This window comes from Symphodus melops (assembly GCF_947650265.1).
Source record: "Symphodus melops genome assembly, chromosome: 2".
Classification (NCBI taxonomy): domain Eukaryota; kingdom Metazoa; phylum Chordata; class Actinopteri; order Labriformes; family Labridae; genus Symphodus; species Symphodus melops.
The window spans coordinates 5,380,526-5,402,288 of record NC_136692.1 but is presented as its reverse complement, the minus strand read 5'-3'; the positions used below and the strand labels follow the sequence as shown (position 1 = coordinate 5,402,288).

The 21,763-nt window shown below is 42.3% G+C and overlaps 2 protein-coding genes and 1 long non-coding RNA gene across 3 annotated transcripts in view; 2 read left to right on the top strand and 1 right to left on the bottom strand.

Annotated features, from left to right (window-relative positions):
- The window catches only part of LOC306817601 (nuclear factor 1 X-type-like), a 121,621-nt gene extending 109,034 nt beyond the window's left edge, over positions 1–12,587 (top strand). Inside the window, exons 8-10 of the mRNA XM_079334621.1 lie at positions 1–167; positions 4,328–4,416; positions 7,791–12,587. The exon at positions 1–167 is cut by the window's left edge and continues 3 nt beyond it. Coding sequence (XP_079190747.1) covers positions 1–167; positions 4,328–4,396 — 236 coding nt within the window. The 3' untranslated portion in view covers positions 4,397–4,416; positions 7,791–12,587. The remainder of the gene's footprint in view (positions 168–4,327; positions 4,417–7,790) is intronic.
- A 1,624-nt stretch (positions 12,588–14,211) lies between these two features.
- Positions 14,212–16,886, bottom strand: LOC306817694. Its single transcript, XR_013778055.1, has 4 exons — positions 16,780–16,886; positions 15,984–16,096; positions 15,755–15,901; positions 14,212–14,309 (listed from the first exon to the last, which is right to left on the bottom strand). It is a non-coding gene; the product is annotated as an uncharacterized lncRNA (long non-coding RNA).
- Positions 16,887–17,411: 525 nt separating this feature from the next.
- rnf11a (ring finger protein 11a) lies at positions 17,412–21,168 on the top strand. Its single transcript, XM_079337058.1, has 3 exons — positions 17,412–17,847; positions 18,580–18,752; positions 19,616–21,168. Exons 1-3 carry the CDS (start codon positions 17,749–17,751, stop codon positions 19,785–19,787), a joined length of 444 nt encoding a protein of 147 aa, XP_079193184.1. The 5' UTR covers positions 17,412–17,748; the 3' UTR covers positions 19,788–21,168.
- Positions 21,169–21,763: the final 595 nt, after the last annotated feature.

The following is a 21,763-nucleotide window of genomic DNA, read 5'->3' as shown; positions in this document are numbered from 1 at the left end:
GTCCCCGTGCCTCAGCTTCAGCCCTGCACTTCCCTTCCTCCTCTATCATCCAGCAGTCCAGCCCGTACTTCACCCACCCCACCATACGCTACCACCACCACCAGGACCCGCTCAAGGAGTTTGTGCAGTTTGTGTGCACCGATGGCACAGGACAGCCCAGCGCACAGGTAAGTGCTGTGTGGGCTCCGTAAAGAGAGGTGACGGGATGGGAAAGTAGAAGAGAGGACGGTTTGAAGAGAGTCTGTTTTTTGTAGAATTTCATTTTAGAAAAATGAAAGAAAGCGAAAAGTCAGCTTTACCACCAGAATGACTCCTCCATCATGTCATGTCTTCTTTGTTGTATATACAGATGTAAAGAAGTCTAGAGACTAGACTAGAGCCGTTTTATAATGTGAAGCAATTACCCCGGGAAAAAGAACATGGTGTTCAGAGGAGGCCGCCAGATGTGCTAAAAAAACACACAGTAGGAGATAAATAAGGAAAGAATGAGCCAAACCACATTACCCTTCCTCTACAGTCTGACATGCAATTTATTGTTATTTGCTATAAATGGAGGAAGATTAAGTGATTTAAAAACAAGTAATCAAAAAGGTTTTTTGTATGTGTGTGTTTATATATAGATATATAGATATATATATATAAAGACTTCATGTGAGGATTTTTGTATCTGTTGATGAAAAAGTCTGAACTTGATGCTTCTTTATGACCTGCAGAGGCAAAGCAGAGCGTAACAAACTTCATTTGCAAACCGGTAGATGTCAGACAGGTCAACTTCTAAAAAAAAAAAGCTTTTGTTTACATTGTCCAAGGCAAAGACTCACAGTGAAAGCAGGACCATATTTATCTTTCACACGTAAAGGGCAAGATCAGTAAAGATCAGACTGTTTTGTTGTCAGGGGGGCGCAAAAAAAATCGTCACGACCCAAAAAGTTCCTCCCAGGGGCTTTAAGGTAACACACTGTAACAGCGAGTCACAAAGAATAATAACTTTTAAAAAAAACCACATCACGTCTCAAACGAAGCTGCTGTGCATAGTGAACCGTTTTGGATGGAGGCGGACACTGCAGGAGTCTACTGGGGCAATTAATGAAGGGCAGAGATGAACCTTTTTCTCTGAGGTATCGTTCGGCTATATTTCTGAAACTTCCGTGAAGGAAGCTGCTCCCATGACAACCCCGACAACTTTCCCCTCCCTCGCTCAACCTGAAAGCTTCAAACACTTAAGTGTGGGCACAATATGTAGCTGACTGTCAACTGGCTGTGTAGGGATATCTCAGCGGGATTTTAACACACGAGTGTGGGTAGCACTGTAAACCTCTACTGGAAACTTGGCCTTGTGAGCACCTTTGAAACCACGTATTTAGTCCCTTTTCATGTCCTTTTAACCTTTTTTTTTTTCTCCTCATTTCTTAACACAGAACACAGCTGCATTTGTGAAAATCTTCAGTCGCTTTGAACATACTGTACACTGACACACACATGCACACACACACACACACACACACACACACACCGTTTTCTCATGTCGGATGTTTTCCTTCTTTTTTTAAATATTTCATCACACTATGAAAACATTTCTTATGCACAACCCCATTTGTCTTCCTCCCTAGTGTGTTGTCCATTTTCATCACTTTTACAACGTTTTATTTCCCTCATTTTCTGATTTATTTCATTTAGTTTTTTGTTGTGTGTTGCTGCTCTCTCTTGGTCTCGTGTGTGCTGTCTTTTGTGTCTGAGCTTGTCTGAATGTACTTCAGACTTGTTGTTTTGATACTGTTGGCATCTGTCTATATTTAAGTGTCTGACCCCTACATGCGACTGTGAGTGTGTGTGTGTGTGTGTGTGTGTGTGTGAGAAACCCTGTGCACTGTATATTCTTGGGGTGTGTCCTGCTCACCCTGTCTGTATGGTCCGTCTGCAGCCTAATGGAGGTGGCCAGAGCAAAATGCCGGGCTCCTTCCTGCTGCCCCCCGCCACCCCCCAGTGGCACGCCCTGTGCCCCTCCCCATGCCCGACTCTAAAATCATCAGCACGCCCACTGACGGCGGACTCAGCTCACCCGCATCTCCGTGTAAGTCACCCCCACTCCCACTCCCCTCCACAAAACCCAATCACGGCCCCGGTCTCCCAAAAGACTTTAACAGAGGCTAATCCGAACAAAACTTCACTTCCAATAGTTTGGTTAGCGTTTAGACGGCAGCTAGTCTGTTTTCTCTTCAACGCAAACCTAATCAGGTTTGCTAGCTAGACGAGAAGTAGCCGTCGTAGAAGCCCCACTTTTTATATGCAGTGCACTTTTGTTACATCGCAAGATAAAGAAGCACAGGTCCGGGGCTTCTATCATGGCTGCTGCTGTTGTTTTCCTTAGTTAATAGATTTTCTACCTTTAGTTAACACTCAGCAGCCCCAGGAGATTCACCCCTGTTATTCATCACCATATGGACTGTACTGTACTGTACATTACCAGTAAGATCCAATTCTGTCAAGGCATAAGCCACGCCTTTGCCAAACCAGAGATCTCCCTTCATTTTCCTCCGAGTCTCCTGCTCTGAACTTCAACCTTCTTCTCTCTCTTTTTAAGTCTTTGCAAACCTCCTCGGCCTCTTCGCTGCACCTTTTTCTCTTTCCTCTCTTTTTCTTTCTCTCTGGTGTTCAGTGTCCTGCAAGCACCACAAGGGGCAGTGTAGTCTCTCTCCCTCCCTTTTGAAGTGTTCTGTAGTTGGGTGGGGGGGAGAGCAGAGCAGAGCAGGGCCCTGTGCACGTTGCCTCTGTAGCAAGCAAGCCTTTGATCATCGCAGACTTTGCATGTCTGTCTGCAGCGGCGGCGATACAATCTCCCCCTTCTCTCATTTCTTTTTTGCCTTATTCTTTTCTTTACTGATATATTCACATATCCTCTTTTTCTTTGTTTCTTTTTTCCCCCTTTATTTTCTTCTTTGTTCTTTTTAAAGGGAACAAAATTAGGGCAGTTGGCGTGGACTCCAAAAAAACATCATGCCCCACTTTACCCACCCAATCCCCTCGTCACTTTCACACAAATCTCACAACAATTAAAAATTGAGAACAACAAAAAACATGAAAATCACAGTACATCAGGAAAAACCCAATCTCTCTAAACATGAATGATAGAAAATCTAATCAGAAATGTCTAATTAGTGCTATCTGGGGGAGCAGGAGAGAGGAGTGCGGTGAGTGAGGCTTAGTCCAACCCAGACAGGTGCAGTGTGAGAGTCGGGCCACGGGAGAGGCACAACCAGAGGGGGCACCGGACGGAGCAACGGGGGCACTTTCTCCTCCTTTTTATTTTGACTTTTTCTCCTCTTCCTGTCCTTTCAACCCTTCCTCCCCTTCCCCCTTCCAACGCTCTCAGATTAACGTGTCACTTTATGATTATTTATTTATATGAACATCTATATAAATAAATAAATATACTATTTTCCGTCTCTTTTCTCATTCCAGTGACTGTTATCACTGTATTTTTTTTTTTACCTCCTCTAATTTTGTCTCTGATTTTTAAGATATCTTAATTACAGTCATAAACACACGCACACACACACACACACATACACACACACACACACCCATGCATATGGTACACTCTCACTCTCACTCATGCATCAGTTTCCAGCCCTGTCACTTTCACCCCCACACATTCCCATGATCCTCCCAACCTCAGTCAAATCATGCACAGCAAAAAAAAAAGTATTCCTCAGCCGCCATGTTGGAGTCCAGTGAGCACAACTGCCCTAAATTTGATCCTGTGACATTGCAGACTGATGTCACATTGTGTGAGAGATGCTCCTTTTAACCTGTTGAGCATAGATGGAGCATTTGTTACCACTGTGGATTTAAATACTTCCTTCATTGGTCACCACTGTTATAAAGCCCTCGGAGATTCCACAGTGGTTTTCTATGATTACGATGGCTTAAAACTGATGCCAGGGGCTGCTGAGGAGAGTCTGTGACTAACAGTGCAGCCATATTTCGGGAGAAGTGGCTTCTGAGTGTAAGCGCTTATCCTCACAAGACTCTACATCCCCCTTGTTAACCACAGATTTAGGAGTCAAGTGAAGGAAAACAACAATGAGCTGCCCACAAAAACAGGAAACAATGAATCAATGTGGCTGTTAGGGCATCAGTATCCCTGACCCTTACTTTCTTCAACCAGTTACCCATTTGACAGTGATTTGTAGTTTTAGCCTTAGCAGCTTAGTTTTTATTTTAAACCTTAGAGATAATGCTAATAAGAGCATTAGACTCTAGTATGAGCTGGGTGTGTATGTGTGTGTGTAAAAGCATGTACACACTTGTCTCTCTCTGTTTGTAGCATACTCCACGCCAGGCTCCACAGCTCCCAACCGGTTTGTCGGCATCGGAACACGGGACAACTTTCTGAATATCCCCCAGCAGACTCAGGTACCCCGCCAACCTCCCTCATTTACTTCACATCCAGCCATCCACCTCTCCCTCCTCCCCTCCCCCCCCCTCCTCCTCCTCCTCCTCTGTTTTTATGTCATCTTCTTCCTTGTCCCCCATCAACCCGCTGTAAGTATGACAGAGCTCTGTTACAACAGGCATCTTCAGGCTTAACGGGACGAGCATGTCATTCAGAGTGAAGGCCGTGATACAGAGGCAGTACTTAGACAATGGACTCAGTGCATTGCGTGATTCAACCCATGGTTCCAGTGTTGATCCACACTTTGAATATTTGGACACTCTGTAGGTTGAAGTGACATCCGTACTCATTCATAACAGTTTTCTGTATAATTTAGCTGAATCTGTCCTTTCTTTTGGCAAAACAATCCGGACTCTTTAAAAGCTTTGAAACGCATCGCACAGTCTTCATCAGTGAATCTGAATTATTGTTTGATGGAGATGAACCAGGCAACACGAATGCTTGACAGCAAATTTAAACAGAAGGCGGTTACAAGAGCGTGTCCATTTAAACCGGCTGAACTCCATCCTTAAAAGAACACCGTGTGACATGGTGAAATAACCCTGGATAAACCGAGCCAGTGGACTTTGTGTTGGGATTGTTTTGATAAATGATTACTGGTTCGAGTCTAAACTTTGAGCCCTAATACGTTGTTAATCGAGTTAAATCCAGTTTCAAAGCGTCTTATATTGAAAATCCTTTGTGAAAATGTTGAGCTCTTGTGAATTGAAATTGTTCTTTTCCACTCCTCTAATGCGGCCATCTTTGAAATCCTTTATAAGAAATAAAATAAAGGACCAGATGGAGTAAATATGTCATCAATTGTTTGCAACTTGCCCACCTACACTGACAAGAAGTGTTGCCCATGTATCAAGGCCTTGTGTTTCGGTATTGGTTTACAGTGTCTGTACCGCAGTAGTTTCCCCACAGTGAATGTTAGCAGTGCCAGTTAGTTTCAGCTCCAGCAGTGTTGATTTATCTCTGCTCAGACCCACAGTGTGCATTAGTGCAGCGTGTGAGGCCAGTAGTGAACTACATTGTGGTTTCAGCTTTGGCTGCGCTCCGCCACTGGGCTTCAGTGTCTTGGGCCTCCTCCATCACCAACACAACTTTTCTCATTAGGGGCTAACCGCACCTGCCTGCAGCCAACTCCGCTCTCCTGTCCTCCCCACACATGGAAACAATTTGCATTCCTCCTCAGCACTGCTCTGCTCGGCTGCCTTGCTCCCCCCCCCCCCCCCCCCCCCCCCCCTTCCCCAACCTTCCCTCCCCTAATGCATCAGCAGCCTGCCCTCCCTCTCTTTTCTCTCTCCTTGCCCATCCTGCTCCCTCTAGTATTTTCGAGCTCCCCACCTGCACCACTCGTCCACAGATGTAGCCCTGGCACTGAGGGATATGCACACGCAGGCACATACACTTTAACTGCCAAAACTCTCACCCCTAGTTTTCTCTTCTATAAAACCAGAGTTTTTACAACGGTTTAAAAAAAACAACAACAAAAAAAACCTTTGTACTGCTTTTGCTTATGAGGCATTATAAAACAATGTCCTCTTTGAACTTTCTGCTGGGTTTATGGAACACACAGCACAACCTCGGCACTGGTTTCAACCATTCCCAGTTAGCTGAGCCTAGTAGGTCAGTAACAGCCCAAGCCAGAGTGAGTAACCGAGGTCTCTGCCTGTCCTGCTGTTCTCTGGCATATGGAGAGGTTCAGACGATGGCCTTGCCAGCCCGCCTCCCCGCCTGCTAGCCAACTAGCCAAGACAGAGGAGAGTCTTCCCGCTGTTCTCAGGACTCGGCCTGAGAAAAGCTGGTCTGAGGAGCTCTCTGGTGGTGGGACTCCAGCTTTGCAGGAAAAGAGAGAGAGAGAGAGAGAGAAGGCTATAGCGGGACGAGTATGAAAAAGTAGGAGGGACGGGGAGAAAACGGAGGGAAAAAAGAGAGAGAGGGAGTTAGTCGAAGCTCACTGCACTCCACAGTCACGTCCCGGCTGTCTGGTTGCCCGCAGCAACCAGACATGATGTCATAGGCAGTTGAACTTGGACTTGAAGGGGGGTTAGAGAGAGGGGGTCACTTTCCACTGCCAAGGATTACTCTGGGAGAACCAGAGAGAGAGAGAGAGGAGAGGAGAAGCCAAGGGGAGGAGGAGTTATCCTCAAACGCTGAGGGATCATGGGTAGGAAGGCGGGAGGCAGAGTTTGTTGAAGCTCGATGGAGGTTGAGGAGGGTTAAAACTCTCTCTTGGCTTGCGAGAATGGGGAACAACACAGAGTTAGCTGTTATAGGTGGGGTGATTCGCAGTTCTTCCGGGCCAAGGCCTGAGGAATGTCAAAGGCAGCCAGAACAGCCCAGCTTGTGCCAAAGCCTCCACTCTGCCCTCTTATCAAACCCAGAAACTGGATCCCCAGAGTAGCTGCCCTCAATAGCTTTACAGTGTAGCCTGAGACCACTCGGGCCCACAGAGCAGAGACGCATTAGGAGGATCGCTTTACCTGTAAACTGGCAGCACATGACAGAGCGGTTATACTCTCGTGTTTGCTCACTGGAAAGCTTAGCTTATGCTGTTTACAACTCCAAAAGTACACCATGCTTTTGACTTGAAACACCAGTCAGCTTTTTTTTTAAACACAGCAAGTAGTGAAGTTGAGGTAGTGACTTGTTCACGCTCCTCGGGACAGTAAAGTTCAGCAAGTGCTACGAGTTAGGGATAGAAGGAGGAGGGGGCCACCTAGTGGAGGAAGGATTAACTTCATAAGTAGTTCCCATCACCACCCAGAAAACAAAGTGACTTTTAAAACCTTAACGCCTCATTAGTGCTCGCGTAGGCCTTTGGTGTTGAGCAGCTCTGTTTTAAGTGATGTTCTCTGAGGTCCGGCGGTATGATGAAAGTATTCAGTTATTTGCAAGAAAAAGGAAAAAGGATTTGCTTTTTCTTGTCTGATAAATCACTTTGGGACCGCACAGAGATATCTTATAATCCTTCGAAAGGGTCCTGACCGATAGGTTGGAAACTGCTGATTTACCCGCTGTGTAAGATTCTGTTCTGTGTTTATACTTTATATTGTTTATACTCTGTTATGTGCCCCTTGTCTTCCATCCCTGTATTCATACTAATCCTTTGTGTGTGTGTGTGTGTGTGTGTGTGTGTGTGTGTGTGTGTGTGTGTGTGTGTGTGTGTGTGCGCCTGTTGGTAGCTCATGTTTTTTCCCCTCACGTTTTGAGATTTTTGATGTACAAAGTGCTCCTGAGAAGGACGAGAATGAAGATTTAATTCAAACACTGTTTAAATCTGCAGATTTTAATTATTATTATTTTTATTTAAAAACAACAACATTTTCTTCTTCTTCTTCCACAGTCCTGGTTCCTCTGACAAGGCCTCTCTGAATCAAGAGCTAAAAATGTGTGATGGAAATTGGAAAATGTAAAAAAAAACAAAAAACACACCAACGTTGATCAAGAACAGACTGCTGACACTAAAAGATCTTTCTCTCTCGCCAACACTATTCAAAGTTGTACTACAGAAACCCCCCACCCCAACCCCAAACCACCCCAAGAGGACTCCCAATCCAACCAGATTCTAACAGGAACGTCGGTCCCCCTTTATGCAGGAGGCTTCAATGAGACTAAGTGGACAGATTCAGAATGGAAGGAGAAGGAGGAGGAGGAACTGTCTCAAACACCACGAAATGTCAGAATGGAAACACAATATGGAAAACTGACAAATGACCAATTATACATTTGTTCTTTTTTTAATGATTTTTTTTTTTTTCATTTTGTCTCCACAATGAAACTCCATGCATTGGCTCAGAGATCCAAACAAAAAAAAGAAAGTAGTGGTAAGACGGTGAAGGCGGATGTGCAAGTTGAAAGATAGTCACCCAAATAGCACACCTTCATATCTGTGTGTTTATCTGCTCACCTCCCCTCCGGGTGCATATTCCCACCTGACCCCCCACCCCACCACCACACCAGGGTCCAGACGCTAACCACAGCCTCGTACCTGTGTGTCGCCACGCTCTGCCGCTTCACTCACTCAGCCCTGATCCTTCTTTTTTTTTTTTTTTTTTCTCCTTTCTTTTCATTTCTGATTGGCCAATCCTGGTGACACCATCAGATGGTGGTCACACATATGCACTAAGTGGCTGGTCTTTGTTTACCTGTCAAAGAATCAGGGCGTCCTGCTGTGGGAGAAGTGATAGCCATGAGGCGAGTGTAAGCGAGTGAACACACGACAGACAGTCATAACACTAACTCCACATGTGCTCTTTCGTCCCCTCACCTATGCACTATTAATTTTGAATAAGGGATGAACAGTGTTGCACACCGATGGTCAGATGAGCGAGCAGAGAAGTGAGTGGAGGCTGGCTGCCACTGCAGGGATGGGGCTGTGCTAACATTCAAGTCTGACTCACACACAAACACACATGCTTGCATGCAGCCTGTACATACAGACTTCATCTTTCAGAATAGTCTGTAATACAACCAGCACATAATATCATCCTGTTATTAACAGTAGACGCAGGGTTTAATTTACAGTAATGCACACACACCATCTGCTTCAAATATTAGCTTTTCAGTTTGTTTGTAGGTGTTTTTGACATTTCTTCTTTTTTGTGCTGGATTTGGTTTTGGTTTAGTGTCACTTGGATTGTTTTAACCTTCTCTCGCATGTCATAACACTTTTTGCTTCAGTTTTTCAGTCGTCTGTTAAGTATCAGGCTTAAAACAGAGTTCACCCAAAGAGTAACAGCCGTTTCTCAAATCTCTCACTCATGGACAGCACAGTAACAACAGCTTATCACATGCAACCCTTGCATTGCTTTACCCTGTGTCCCTTCGTCCCCTCACAGGAAAACCCAGAGGACGACAAACACACGTATACACGCGCACAAACGCACATTAGAAAATGCACACTTGTACCACCTGACACTCAATGATAAAGGGAAGCCTTTACATTTGGTTCTCCAAACTGCCTTTGTTAATGGTTTTTCATTCACTTAAGATTCTTTTTTTTTTTTAAATTGAGATTTTTTTTTCTATGTAAATGTTAACATTTAAAATTGATATTGTTTTTTCATCATGACACAATCCAACAAAAGCCGACCTCACAAAATAACTGGACTGCCTAGCTGTTGGTTCTGTTTTGCAGGGATAGTAAACAGGTCTGAGGCCCTGTTCTCAGCCTCTCTAGTAACATTAGCTCTATGTACTAAAACCATATATCAAGTTTATAACAATATATGAAAGTGCCTCTGTATTCCCTTCATGCAATTAGTAATAAATGACTTCAGGTTCTCTTCCCACATATAAGCTAAAGCTACAGCAAATGGTAGCGTTGGTGCATGTGGAAACCATTGGCCTAGGACAGATCTTTATAGAGGACTGCAAACCTTTTTTTGTAAAGACAGAGAGAGAGATCTTATACATATATATTTATGATATATGCTCCTTTTTAACTTTTACTACATGAGCTGGTTGGCAGTCTAGTTATTTTCTGAACTCTCACCTCCCTTTTCACCCCCTCCACAACCCGTTTCAGTAACATCCCCTTACTGTTCCCAGTAAGGATCAAAACGACACACACACCATCGCCGTCTGCAGCACCGCATTAAGATACCTAGATAAACATGTCAAAAAAATCGACAGTAGGTTTGAAGAAAAAAAGTGTTTGTTTTTTGATGGAAAGTATTATTATTAAAAATATGTGTCGATTGAGCCACGTGCAATGCATTGGGTAGATCATTGTGTTTGTCTGTTAGAGATTTTTAAGAAAGCTACGAGAAAAGAGAAAAAAAAAGTATTTGTTTCAAGTCTGTAAGCTCCAGGACTCTAAACCAGAGAGCCATGAAAAATCCTAGTCTTTGTAAGTTGGGGGTATTTGTTTTTATTTCCTTTGTCTCTTTTTTAATGTTTTATGTGTAATCAGTTGTTTATAAAAATGTGGGAGGGCTGAAGGATAAAAAAAAAAATCTTCACAACTTGAGGGAAAAACGATTCTCTTCTCATCAGATGAAAAGTGGTGCTTTTACACTCTAAAGTACATTCATACCTATTGTAAATGAATGGTAATGAACAAAATTAACAGACCTTTAAGGAAACAGCATTATTCCTCTCTCTATTTGTATTCTTCTTCTATTTGTATTGAGTGGGGGGAGAGGTTCTTATCCTTAAGGTTGTGACACAAAAGGCATTTCGGTTCAACCTTTAGAAGAAAAGAGAAAAAAAAACCCAGAACAAACCTATAAGTTAACCCATGCACTGCCTGAAACTCACCAGCAGAAAACGCAACAACCCTCCCAGTTGAACTCATACTGTATGTGTCATAAGTTCCTCCCTGTTCTGCGAGAGATGCTTCACATGCAGAACTCTTTTCTTCACATCGTCCCCCTGATATGTTTCCAATCAAATTCAGCAGGTTGTGTTGAGACCCACACGCAATGGAAAGAGTATCAGGTTTACACCTTGTGTCTCCTGCACGTACAACAGAAAAAAAGGGGGAATATTTGCTAAAAAAATAAAAATAAAAAATTCAGCAGAAATCTGAAGTCTGAACCTTAAATGAAACAGGCAGCAAGGTGAGCCTCTCCCCTGTTCCACCCCCTCCTCTGTAAATGACTCTTATAGTGCTTGTGCTGTAGTGTATAGTTTCCCAGCAGTTAAAGGTTGTCCCTTAAAAGTGCCTTTTGTTCACAGACTCCATTTTGTAAACCAGATCGCCCCCCTTTTTTTCCAAAACTGCTCGAGGCAGCAGGTTGTCCCCGAGTGCTGCACGGAGGCAAAAAAAAAAAAAAAAAAAAAAAACAGTCGTCATTTCAGCGCTGGGGGACAACTTTTTTCCCTCTGCCTTCGAAATGAAACCTTTCCATTGTACCTCCCCTTTATCCTCTCTTCCTTTTCAAAGCTCTATATATATATACATACATATATATATAGTACAAAAGGAAACTGGTGTGAATTAGTTCTTTACTTTTTATCTATAAATGATGATGAAAAAAAAACATTTTGAAAAGGCAAAAAAACTTGTTCTCGTTCAGCTCTTGCTTTTTTCTTCCCCTCTGTCTCCACTGTCAGTTTTCTCTTAGACACTGGAGTAGTCTGTAACTGTGTGTCCGTCACTCTCTGTCTCTCTCTCTCTCTCTCCCTCTCTCTCTCTCTCCTGCCCTCTCCGCTGTTGGGAGGGCGATAAAAAAAATTGCCGAAAAAACTTTTTGTCTGAGCAGAATGCAGTTAGCTCACATGTTATTCTTGTCTGTATGCTTCACATTGTATTACCATACCCATCTTCTTCAGCTTTTTCCATTGAACAGCTAATGTAAGTGAACAAATTACGCTGACGGGCTTTTGGGGGTGTCTTTTGGGTGGGTTTGGAAGGGACGACAGGGGTTTGGAAGAGGTTTACTGAGAAGATTCAACGGGGTCCTGAGGGCTGGATGGACTGCTTTGAGATGTTGGAAAGGTGCTGCTTTAATTAGCATAAGAGTTTGCTCTTTTGTTTCAGCTATTTATTTTTGGCTTTGTTTTATTCCCCTCTTTTGTTTCTTTTGAATTAGGATTTCTTTTTGCTATCAGGGTATGCTGTTGTTGAGTCGCTCTTTGAGGGCACTTTAGACTGTACATGAAAGCTTCAAGCACCTTATAACCGGACTTGTCCTGCACGAGGCTGGAAGAGGGTTTTTTTTTTTTTTTTTTGCATTTCCAGGACATATCCCACAATCTTTTAGAATGAAGTATTATTGTTCATTGTGGGTTTCACACAGTGAAAACCCTCAGCAGTATTAGCCATTTACAACACACCAACCAGTTAGATTAAAGCCAGCATGAACCTGATCTCTCTCACGTGAGGATTCAGGAGAGTCCCTCCATGTTACTCCTCTGGCCACCTCATGCTGGACCGCTCCGCGTTCTTGTTCTGTTGTTTATTTTGTTCTTTATCTTCTTAAACGTGTATGGTTATCGATGTAATAGGCAGCACCCTAGGCCCCCTGACTCCCAGCTCTTGTACGCCCTCAGTGCAGCACCACTTCTTTGTCAGAACACCCCCAGAGCTCTAGGTGAAATGCATGTGTTAATTACAGTTTCTTTTCCATAAGAAGAAAAACACAGTTTGAGAAGAGCAGAACCTGATTGAATAAAAAGGATGTTCTTGACTGTACCATCTCGCTGTGCCTTGTCTTTCTTTGTATGAGCCGGTGACTACCTGAACAATGCACTGTAATAATCTAAACTTAGAAAGAAACCTATTTATTAAAGCAACAGTGTCCATACATTTTAATAACTGCAAAGTGTTCAGTATGAACCTGAGTTCAATCATGTGTAGCCTATAGCTGAGGAGGATGTTGCTTTTGTTCCCCTGACTTTTAATCACTTTAAATATGCTCAGTACTTCAGCTCATGGCCAAAAACAAATTATCTTTGCGACTAACATTACATTCCTAGCATCGTCAGCTTCACCTCATATTTACTGATTAGGAAACGTGTGCATGCTAACATGCTAAGCTAAGGTTGTGTACATGAACATTTGCAACTTCTTTACATACGCATACAATTATTTTCATATTGAACATTTTAGCACACTTTAGCATAATGCAGACTCTTCCCTCCATGCTACGTACTGTAAAGGGATTCTTAAACACAGTCTTATAAAGTTCATAAAGCAGTAAACCACAAACAGTTTGAAGCAGGTTTGTGTTTAATTAGAGGAACACTTTGTAATGTGGAGGGGTGAAAAAAACATCAGCAACGCATTTTACATTCAATTGAAGGCAAATTGAAATGTGACAATGACTTAAACATCCCTGCCCTAGTTTGTAAGATTCAGTCTGTTAAAGGAGTCTATAGGCTACTCGAGATTTAGAATGAAACTATACAAGAGTTTTTATACAAGTGTTTCCTGAGGTGACGTTGATCACAAGTTTAACCCTTGATTGTCTTGCAGTTAACTCAATAGATTACACCGTTGGGTGTGAGGAAGCCAGAGCACGAGGTAAACTCCTGCTGTGCGTCTCATACACTTTACCGTCTCGTGGCGTAGCACGACATACCCTGACTGAACAACAACAGTGATGCAGCAATATCACTCAGCCGTAACCATGAGCAACCGCAAAGGCAAAGTGCATCACACAACTTCAACCTTTCACTTTATTTGTGCCTGAAGGGCGATTGATTTCGCAGGACAGAAAAATACATTTAAAGAGCTAACATGGTCAAATGTAAGAGCGCTGAATGCAGCAGCATTCGATAAACAACAGGGAGCTTTGACTGTGGAGCTGAGCAGCCTTCTTAAAAATAAAGTGCTGAGTCAACATGAACAAGAGTGACTGTTCATATCAAACAGTCACTCTTGCTAATGTATGTAAGTGTTTTACAATACTGAATTTCCCTCTGGATCAATAAAGTATCTATCTATCTATCTATCTATCTATCTATCTATCTATCTATCTATCTATCTATCTATCTATCTATCTATCTATCTATCTATCTATCTATCTATCTATCTATCTATCTACAATCAACAGCAGTATCATGCAGTCACTCACCCCAATATTCACACAGATAGATAGATAGATAGATAGATAGATAGATAGATAGATAGATAGATAGATAGATAGATAGATAGATAGATAGATAGATAGATAGATAGACAGATAGATAGATAGATAGATAGATAGATAGATTAGGCACCAAAATAACAGTATTTGGTTAAGAATGTCTCAAAGGCACAATATGGTGAGTTTAGGCTAAAATAGGCTCTTTCTCACCAGAAAACAACAAATAAGCAAGATACCTGAATATATAATATAATGTGGCTGCATTTCTTTTAGTTCAATGGATCCACTCCAGCTTAGTCCATCTGAACATCTTCCTGTTCTGCTGTCTGAAGAAATAACGAACATTAACAGTCAGTCTCAGAATTCACGCTGCATGAAAAATGAAATGAAGATAAGATACTCCTTTATTCATCTCATGATCAGGATATGTCCTTTGATTCCTACATTAAACAAATTTCAAGGACAGCTTATTTTCACCTTCGTAATATCTCTAAGATCAGGCAGATCCTGTCACAAAATGATGCTGAAAAATTAGTTCATGCATTTGTTACCTCCAGGTTGGATTACTGTAATTCTATTTTAGCAGGGTGCTATGGTAAATCTCTAAAGACCCTCCAACTCGTCCAAAACGCTTCAGCTCGTGTTCTTACTAGAACGAGGAAAAGGGACCACATTACTCCTGTATTGGCTTCTCTCCATTGGCTCCCTATAAAATCTAGAATAGAATTTAAAATCCTTCTGCTCACCTACAAAGCTCTAAACGGTCAGGCACCATCCTATCTTAAAGAGTTAATTGTACCGTACTATCCGACAAGAACATTACGTTCCCAGAATGCAGGCCTGCTTGTGGTGCCTATAGTCTCTAAAAGTACTATGGGAGGTAGAGCCTTTAGTTATCAGGCACCGCTCCTTTGGAATCGTCTACCAGTCGGGGTCCGGGAGGCAGACACACTAGGTACTTTTAAGAATAGACTTAAAACTTTTCTTTTTGATAAATCTTATAGTTAGGGCTGGCTTAGGACCAGCTCATAGTTATGCTGCTATAGGCTTAGACTACCGGGGGAACTGGCACCAGGATCTCTTATCTCTCTCTCCCTCTTTCTCTCCCAGCTTTCATATCTTATAGTAATAAGATATGTCTTTGTATTCTAACCTCTCCTTTTGAGCTCTCTTAGGTTCCTTGAGCTCTCTTAGGTTCCTTGGGACTGTTGGTGAGGATGGCCTGCCCAAACAACCCCCCCCCCCTCCCCCTGAGGATGGCCTGCCCAGACCCCCCCCCCCCCCCCCCCCAACCTATCCCATCCTATTCTTCTTTCTGCATCTTGTCCCATCTCCCCCATCCCATTTTCAAGCCCAGCACAGTTTAGCAGATGGCTGTTCCGTCATGAGCCCGGGTCTGCTGAAGATTTCTGCCTGTTAAAAGGAAGTTTTTTCTTGCCACGCTATGACGGATTCAGCTGGGCTCTTGTAATATAGCCATAAGTAAGGTCCTTTACCTGCTTTTTGTAAACATAACAATGAGCATGGTCTTGTTACCTGCTCTTTTGTTAATGTTAACAGACAAACAGTAAGGTCCTTTACCTGCTTTTGTAAAGTGTCTTGAGATAACGCCTGTTATGAATTGACGCTATATAAATAAAGATTGATTGATTGATTGATCTCACAGCAGAGGAATTTACAGTGTTACAGCAGCAAAGCAGGATAGCCAACTGAAGATAAAGCACAAACTAATGTAAACATGTACATCAAAGTAGTTAAAAGCATCATGTACCTGTGGGTTGTTATGTGTCAGTGGTGCAGGCTCAGTTTCCTGCACAGGATTGTTCTCTTCACAATCAGACTTGTTGTCTTCTTCTCCTTGTGAAGATGTAAACTGGGGTCCATCCATCTCTGAGTGTGGTGGTGTAGGTGATGCACCCTGTGAGTTTGGAGATTTCACAGTAAGATGCTTTGGGGACTCACTCGACAACATGACTTGAGATTGTGGAGGAGACACTTACCTCAGGTGGGGCATCTAAGGGGGGACTTGTTTCTTGGACTGGATGGCTTAAGGGAGGATTGTACGGAAGAGCAGCAGGTGAAGGGCTCGGTGTGGGTTCACGAGGCTGGGGCACTTGAAGTGGAGGAACTGTGGACAATTAAAAACAAAAGGTGATGTTATGCTTTGTTCAACTACTCAGACAGTACATCGTCTAAATAGCCATATTGGTGATGTATTCCATCGAGAGAGGTTTCAAATAATTTTCCCTCTTCTTCAGCAGGCTACATGAGGGCAGCAAAAAGCTGTATAAATGGTGGAACTGTTGTATCGGGTTGCATGAGAGAACACAGGTGCCGATAATGTTATGGCTGGTTGAAGCTTGAAAAGTTTCATTTTAAAAAATGTGTCAACGTCTTTTTAGTAAAAGGTTCAGACTTCAGAGCTATTAAACACAACTTGGACTGATGTGTTGCATTGAAGTGTCACTAGACTTCTGAATGTAAAATACAGACTTTTTTTGTACATATACAGTACGTCATTGCAGCAGCAGACCCTTGTTCCCTAAGGGTGAGGTTAAAGCACCTTTTTTTTTTATGTAAACACAATGTAAATACAGACAACATCACAGACAGCTGACTCATGTGTGTCACTCTCAGTAGAAGACAATCAGAGAGATATTTACAGAGGAGATACTGGATTTCTGCTATATTTAGGCTATGAGTAAAATGTTACACATTCTTCCTTTAAAGCGAGCGACTTTATACAGATTTTATCACAATTGTATCTTTACTGAAGATGAGCATGCATGTCCTTGCCTTTTCTGTTTTCCATTTGACAATCCTAAACAATCTTTAAATGAATGAAAAAATAAAATAAAATTGCGCAGGGCAGGGATGGAGCACTAAAGGAAGCAGAGCTGTAAATGACGACGGATGACTCCAAATGTTCTGCATCTGCAACAATGTTGCTACATCCGGTCATCCTTCCGGCGAAATAAAGCACCAACAACACATCAATATATATTCTTTTTTCTGCTAAGAGACTACCGTTTTACATTTTATAAACAACTCAAGCCTCTCACTGCTTCTGACTTTTGATTTGTATGTGTATATAAACACCATTTTACTTATTTTTCTGTATAACCGAGCTGGTGTTTCATTCGGAGTGCTTCTTCTGTGTTAATGGTAAAACATAAGGAAGTCTTTAAATAAATAAAAAAACAATCGAGCTTATTAAAAACCGGTACCATGTCAGAAAAGATTTATTACGGAAACCAATAACAATTTATTATTTATTTTTATAAGCAGTGTAATGAAATTAAATGTTTACAAATAAAAAAAATTGAATTTTAATGGTTATTTAGGATTTTCTTTTTTATTGAACATTTTTTTTAGAGAAATGCTTTATTTTGAAGGAGCTAGTGGCGAAAGACCGAGGGCCAACATTCTGGTGACGCATTTCCGGCTCGAATTTTTTTTGTAAACACAAGAAGCCCAGTTTAACCGGACACAAACAGGCAGGTTTTAACGGTCGTGTTTCGTGTTATGACCTGTTTGACCTGCAGCTGTGCCTCGGTCGTTTATCCGTCCAGCGATAGACGACACTGCTGCTTTAACAAAAACATGTTTTTAATTGTGTTTTTTATTACATATGTAAACTCTTGACAAACTCAGCTGAAAACTCGTTCAGGTTCACACTCGCCAGTTTATTAGCTTCACTTTAGCTGAGTGTGCGTTCATCCTCCTCCTCACTAAAGTCGAGCCTCTCATGGTGGTCTCTGATAAATGGGGAACTGCCTGTTTTCACAAGGGCCGGATGACCTGTCGCTGCTGAACGAGTCTGAGGGGGGCAGTCTACCCGGGGAGACCCCTGATCCAGACCAGGTGAGCTACAGGGGCTCAGCTAAATGCACCCTGAGGACTCAAGAGTCCCCTTTTTTTTTTTTTTTTTTTTAACATTCTTTTAATCCAGATCCTTCAGTCAGTGAGTGTTTTACACATTGTTAACACTTAAATGAATTCAAATTTTCATCAGTTCTGTAAAAATGTAATCGTTCTTAATTGCAACATACAGTATTTATTACAGCTGTATAGGAAATCTAACACTGGCACATAAGCTTTGGTAGACTAGTTAGTCACTCTGTGCTGTACGTGCAAAAACATAGAATAAACTGTTATCATCCTGTAGACGTCAAATAAACTAATCTTCAATTATTATAATAGGTTATTTTGATACACTATATCAAAACTCTCCACAGCTCTCTTTGTTAAATGCTTTACAGAGAATCGTCATTAATCCACCATAAGCAAAGCTCTTTGCAACATTTTGCAAATACCAGTAGGAAGGATAAACTCTCCTTTTAAACAGGCAGGACCAGACTCAGGTTAAAAAGCCTCTGGGACTGTGCTGGACCTGCAGAACGAACACAACGACTACCCAATCCTAAAAGCATGTGCATTTACATCATCCATAACTACGCGTCTTATGAACATTATCCGATTTCATAACTCTGTCTGATGTGGTCAAAACAAGTTCTAATCAAACCAAAGTGAAATCAGGTATTTGATGGGCACACCTGTAATCCTCTGCCTCACGTTTCCTCCATCTTGTTTCAGGAGCGCACCCTGTCCGCTCCAGTGTACCATCCAAACCCAGGTCAGAGTCGTCTGGCTTGCCAGCTTACGGAGGAGGAACAGATTCGTATTGCTCAGCGTATCGGTCTTATCCAGCACCTCCCGAGAGGTGTCTACAACCTGAGCTCCGACCCATCAGACAAGAAAGTCAAAGAGTGAGTCAAAAACTCATCCAACTTATTTTCTTTATCTTTATTAGGAATGGGCATGTTGTTTATGTCAGTGGTTTTCAACTTGTGGTTTGGGACCCAGAAGTGGGTCTCTGAGCTATTTTCAGTGGGTCGTGAATGTGTACCTGGAAAAACACAAAATATATATTGTTAAGTGTGCAATAAATTATAATCAACAAATCTGTAAAAGAAAGAAATCTGTGAAGCGCTTTTTGAGCATGTTTTTTTTTGTTTCTTGCTTCTGCCACATTTTTTTTACTGACTATCATCCAAACTGCACAATTTTTTAATAAATGAATCTGACTTGGGTCGAGGTATCACGGAGGAGTTGGTGGTGGGTCACGAGACTCGACGAGTGGAGAACTGCTGATTTAGAGGGCTGCAGGTCTGAGGGCGGTGTCACACTGGGGACCCGTATCCAAGTATGCTTGATCCTAAAGGATCGTGAATTGGACCAGTGCTCGAGTCTTCTTGGAGAGGTGGTCTCGGGCACAATTCATGATTCCCCGAGTATGGTTTGAGTTTTCACCATGAAGTGGAACGCTATATTACATAATTCTAAACGGCTCCTGACGCTTCAAAATCCCTCGTTTACACTGTTTCTGCACGCTTCATGTGGAAGAAGGAAGAGGGTCGCTGTTGGCGTCTCAAACATAACAGAAATTCACATTTCTTAGTCCGCTAGTTGTTGTTGCCATGGTTGCTTCTTAATTTCTCTGCTTCTGGTTCCAACGACATAAAGCTTTTTGGAATAAATGAACAGTGTGCCCAAAAAGAAAAGGACAACAGTGAGTTATAAAACCATCTCGTACTAAAAAATAAAGGAACGCTGATTCTCTCCCCTCAAGGTGTGTGATCTGCATGATGGACTTTGAGTATGATGATCCCATACGGTTCCTGCCCTGCCTTCACATTTACCACGTGGATTGCATCGACCCCTGGCTGATGCGCTCTTTCACCTGCCCTTCCTGTATGGAGCCAGTGGACGCTGCCCTGCTGTCCTCTTATGAAACCAGCTAAGCAGCCTCATGATAGCAGCTCCTGCCTACAAGTAAACTGTCCTCGCTGATCAAACTGGTGGCCAAGGCGAGTGGCAGTGTGCTGACGTAGGAGGGTCTTCAGGAGGCAGTAAGATGTTGAAAGCGGCGCCCTATAGGGTTAGGTGTGATTTGCACCTATTTCTGCTTTGTGAACTCTCGGCCTTCAACTCTAGGATGACGTGCCAAATCAAGATAGAAGGATATTGAAAGCTATATATGTAGCAAAATATTACTGCAAAGCGATGTCACGTTTCTATGACAGAATGTCTGTTTAGATTTTTTTTTTAAATACTCATCCCATCAGAGTCATCAATGGAATTTACTCTCCCCCTTCAGACGTAATGTGCAATATGTTAATTCAATGGAGATCATGCAGAATTTAATTTTTTTGCATCCTTGTCAGAAAGTTGGTCTGACCATGAAGAAAAGGTAACTCATGAACCGAAGGCCTTAACCGTCTAAAACAAGTGACTCTTTACTGATGTGATACAACAAGCGAGAGTGAATGAAGCTGGTTCTTTAAACAAAGATTTGCTCTGTCGTTCATGAGGATCACTTGTCTACAGAATCTTGAGATAGAGTGGTGTTATTTAATTCAGTGGAGATATTTGAAGTTCAATCAATGTGATGAAGTGTGTTCCTTTTGAAGCTGCTTTTATTGAGCTGGATCTGTTTTTGTCTTTTGTTTTGTTTTTTTTGCCTTTTCACAAAATGTGGATGCTGTTTGAGGTTTTTAAAAGCAGAGCGTCCTTTAACTATTGTTTATTGTCAGTTACATTTACAAAGACAAGCTATGCTGTGCAATCCCTCTGTATAAGCACCTTGGGATAAACTCCTCTGGCTCTCAGTAGCTCGGGGTTTTTATAGATGAATGTGAATTATAATATTTGTATGTGTGTGATTTTTTTGTTTTCCTTTTTTGGGGGTTGGGGAAACTTCTTGGAGATGTTAGACGGTTACGGCATGTTGAATGAATCAGTCACTTGTAACCCTTGTTGTTGTGCTGGCGTCTTACAGCGAAAGCTCCAAACACAACGCTTTTATTTGATGTTTGATGCTAATGGAAGCGTCGGCAGCAGAAAGCCTCGTATCTTGAATGTGTTTCAGCTTTTCTAACATTTGTAGAAGAAGACGAGACTCGGGCTGCGGTGCCTTTCTAAGGATGGACTTCATCAGTTCCTGTGAAGGACAATCATTTCTGATGTTTTTCTTTCAGTGGTCCTCTCGAGGGAGACAGATACCGGCACTGTATTGATATATGTCACTATTCAAATTAGGCCAATCCAGATGAGGCCAGATGTGTCTCTCTGGCTGCTGTTAACCATCACGTTCATTAAAAAAAACTGTTCTACGAAAATTCATGAAACCACAATAAAAGTAGAAACACATATTTACACAAGTTCTCCTGTCTTTCTCTTTGGTTGTTCTGTCTTAATCATAATCCATCTTACATTTTATAAATAAAGGCTATTGTGAAGGGATTCCAGGTAACGACATGAACAAAGTGTGTTTATTTGAACCGCTGAACCTCAAAGTCGTTTCCTTTAATCGACATGTAAATATAGTGAATGAAGACGCTTCAAACGCTTCACACTTCCAAAGGGAAAAAAAGAAAGAAAACGACTGTATAGTCATCAACATCAGATTTGATCATATTTGTCTCATATGCTGAGGCATAGCTTGTCAACAGGAGAGGCAGTCAACTGCTTGGGGCCCCAGACCAGAAGGGGCCCCCAAAGCAGTAGCTGAATATGTGCACGTTTTGCTAAGACAGTCAGTATAGGAAAGCTCCCTAAGGTGGCCCCATCTGACCGCACTCACTCTCATTGTTCTACTGAATGCTGGTTGGAGTGCCCACCAATGTGTTTCTGCTGAGGGCCCCAACAGATTCAAGAATCACCACTGCTAATCCGTCATGTGATGAATACAATCATGTAGTCTGGGTTTGTCTTATGA

Bases quoted from the DNA above. Each gene is read 5' to 3' on its own strand.
- rnf11a (XM_079337058.1), top strand. From the start codon at position 17,749: ATGGGGAACTGCCTGTTTTCACAAGGGCCGGATGACCTGTCGCTGCTG. The intron at 17,848-18,579 runs GTGAGCTACAGG...ATCTTGTTTCAG, and splicing joins AGACCCCTGATCCAGACCAG to GAGCGCACCCTGTCCGCTCC. The intron at 18,753-19,615 runs GTGAGTCAAAAA...TCTCCCCTCAAG, and splicing joins TCAGACAAGAAAGTCAAAGA to GTGTGTGATCTGCATGATGG.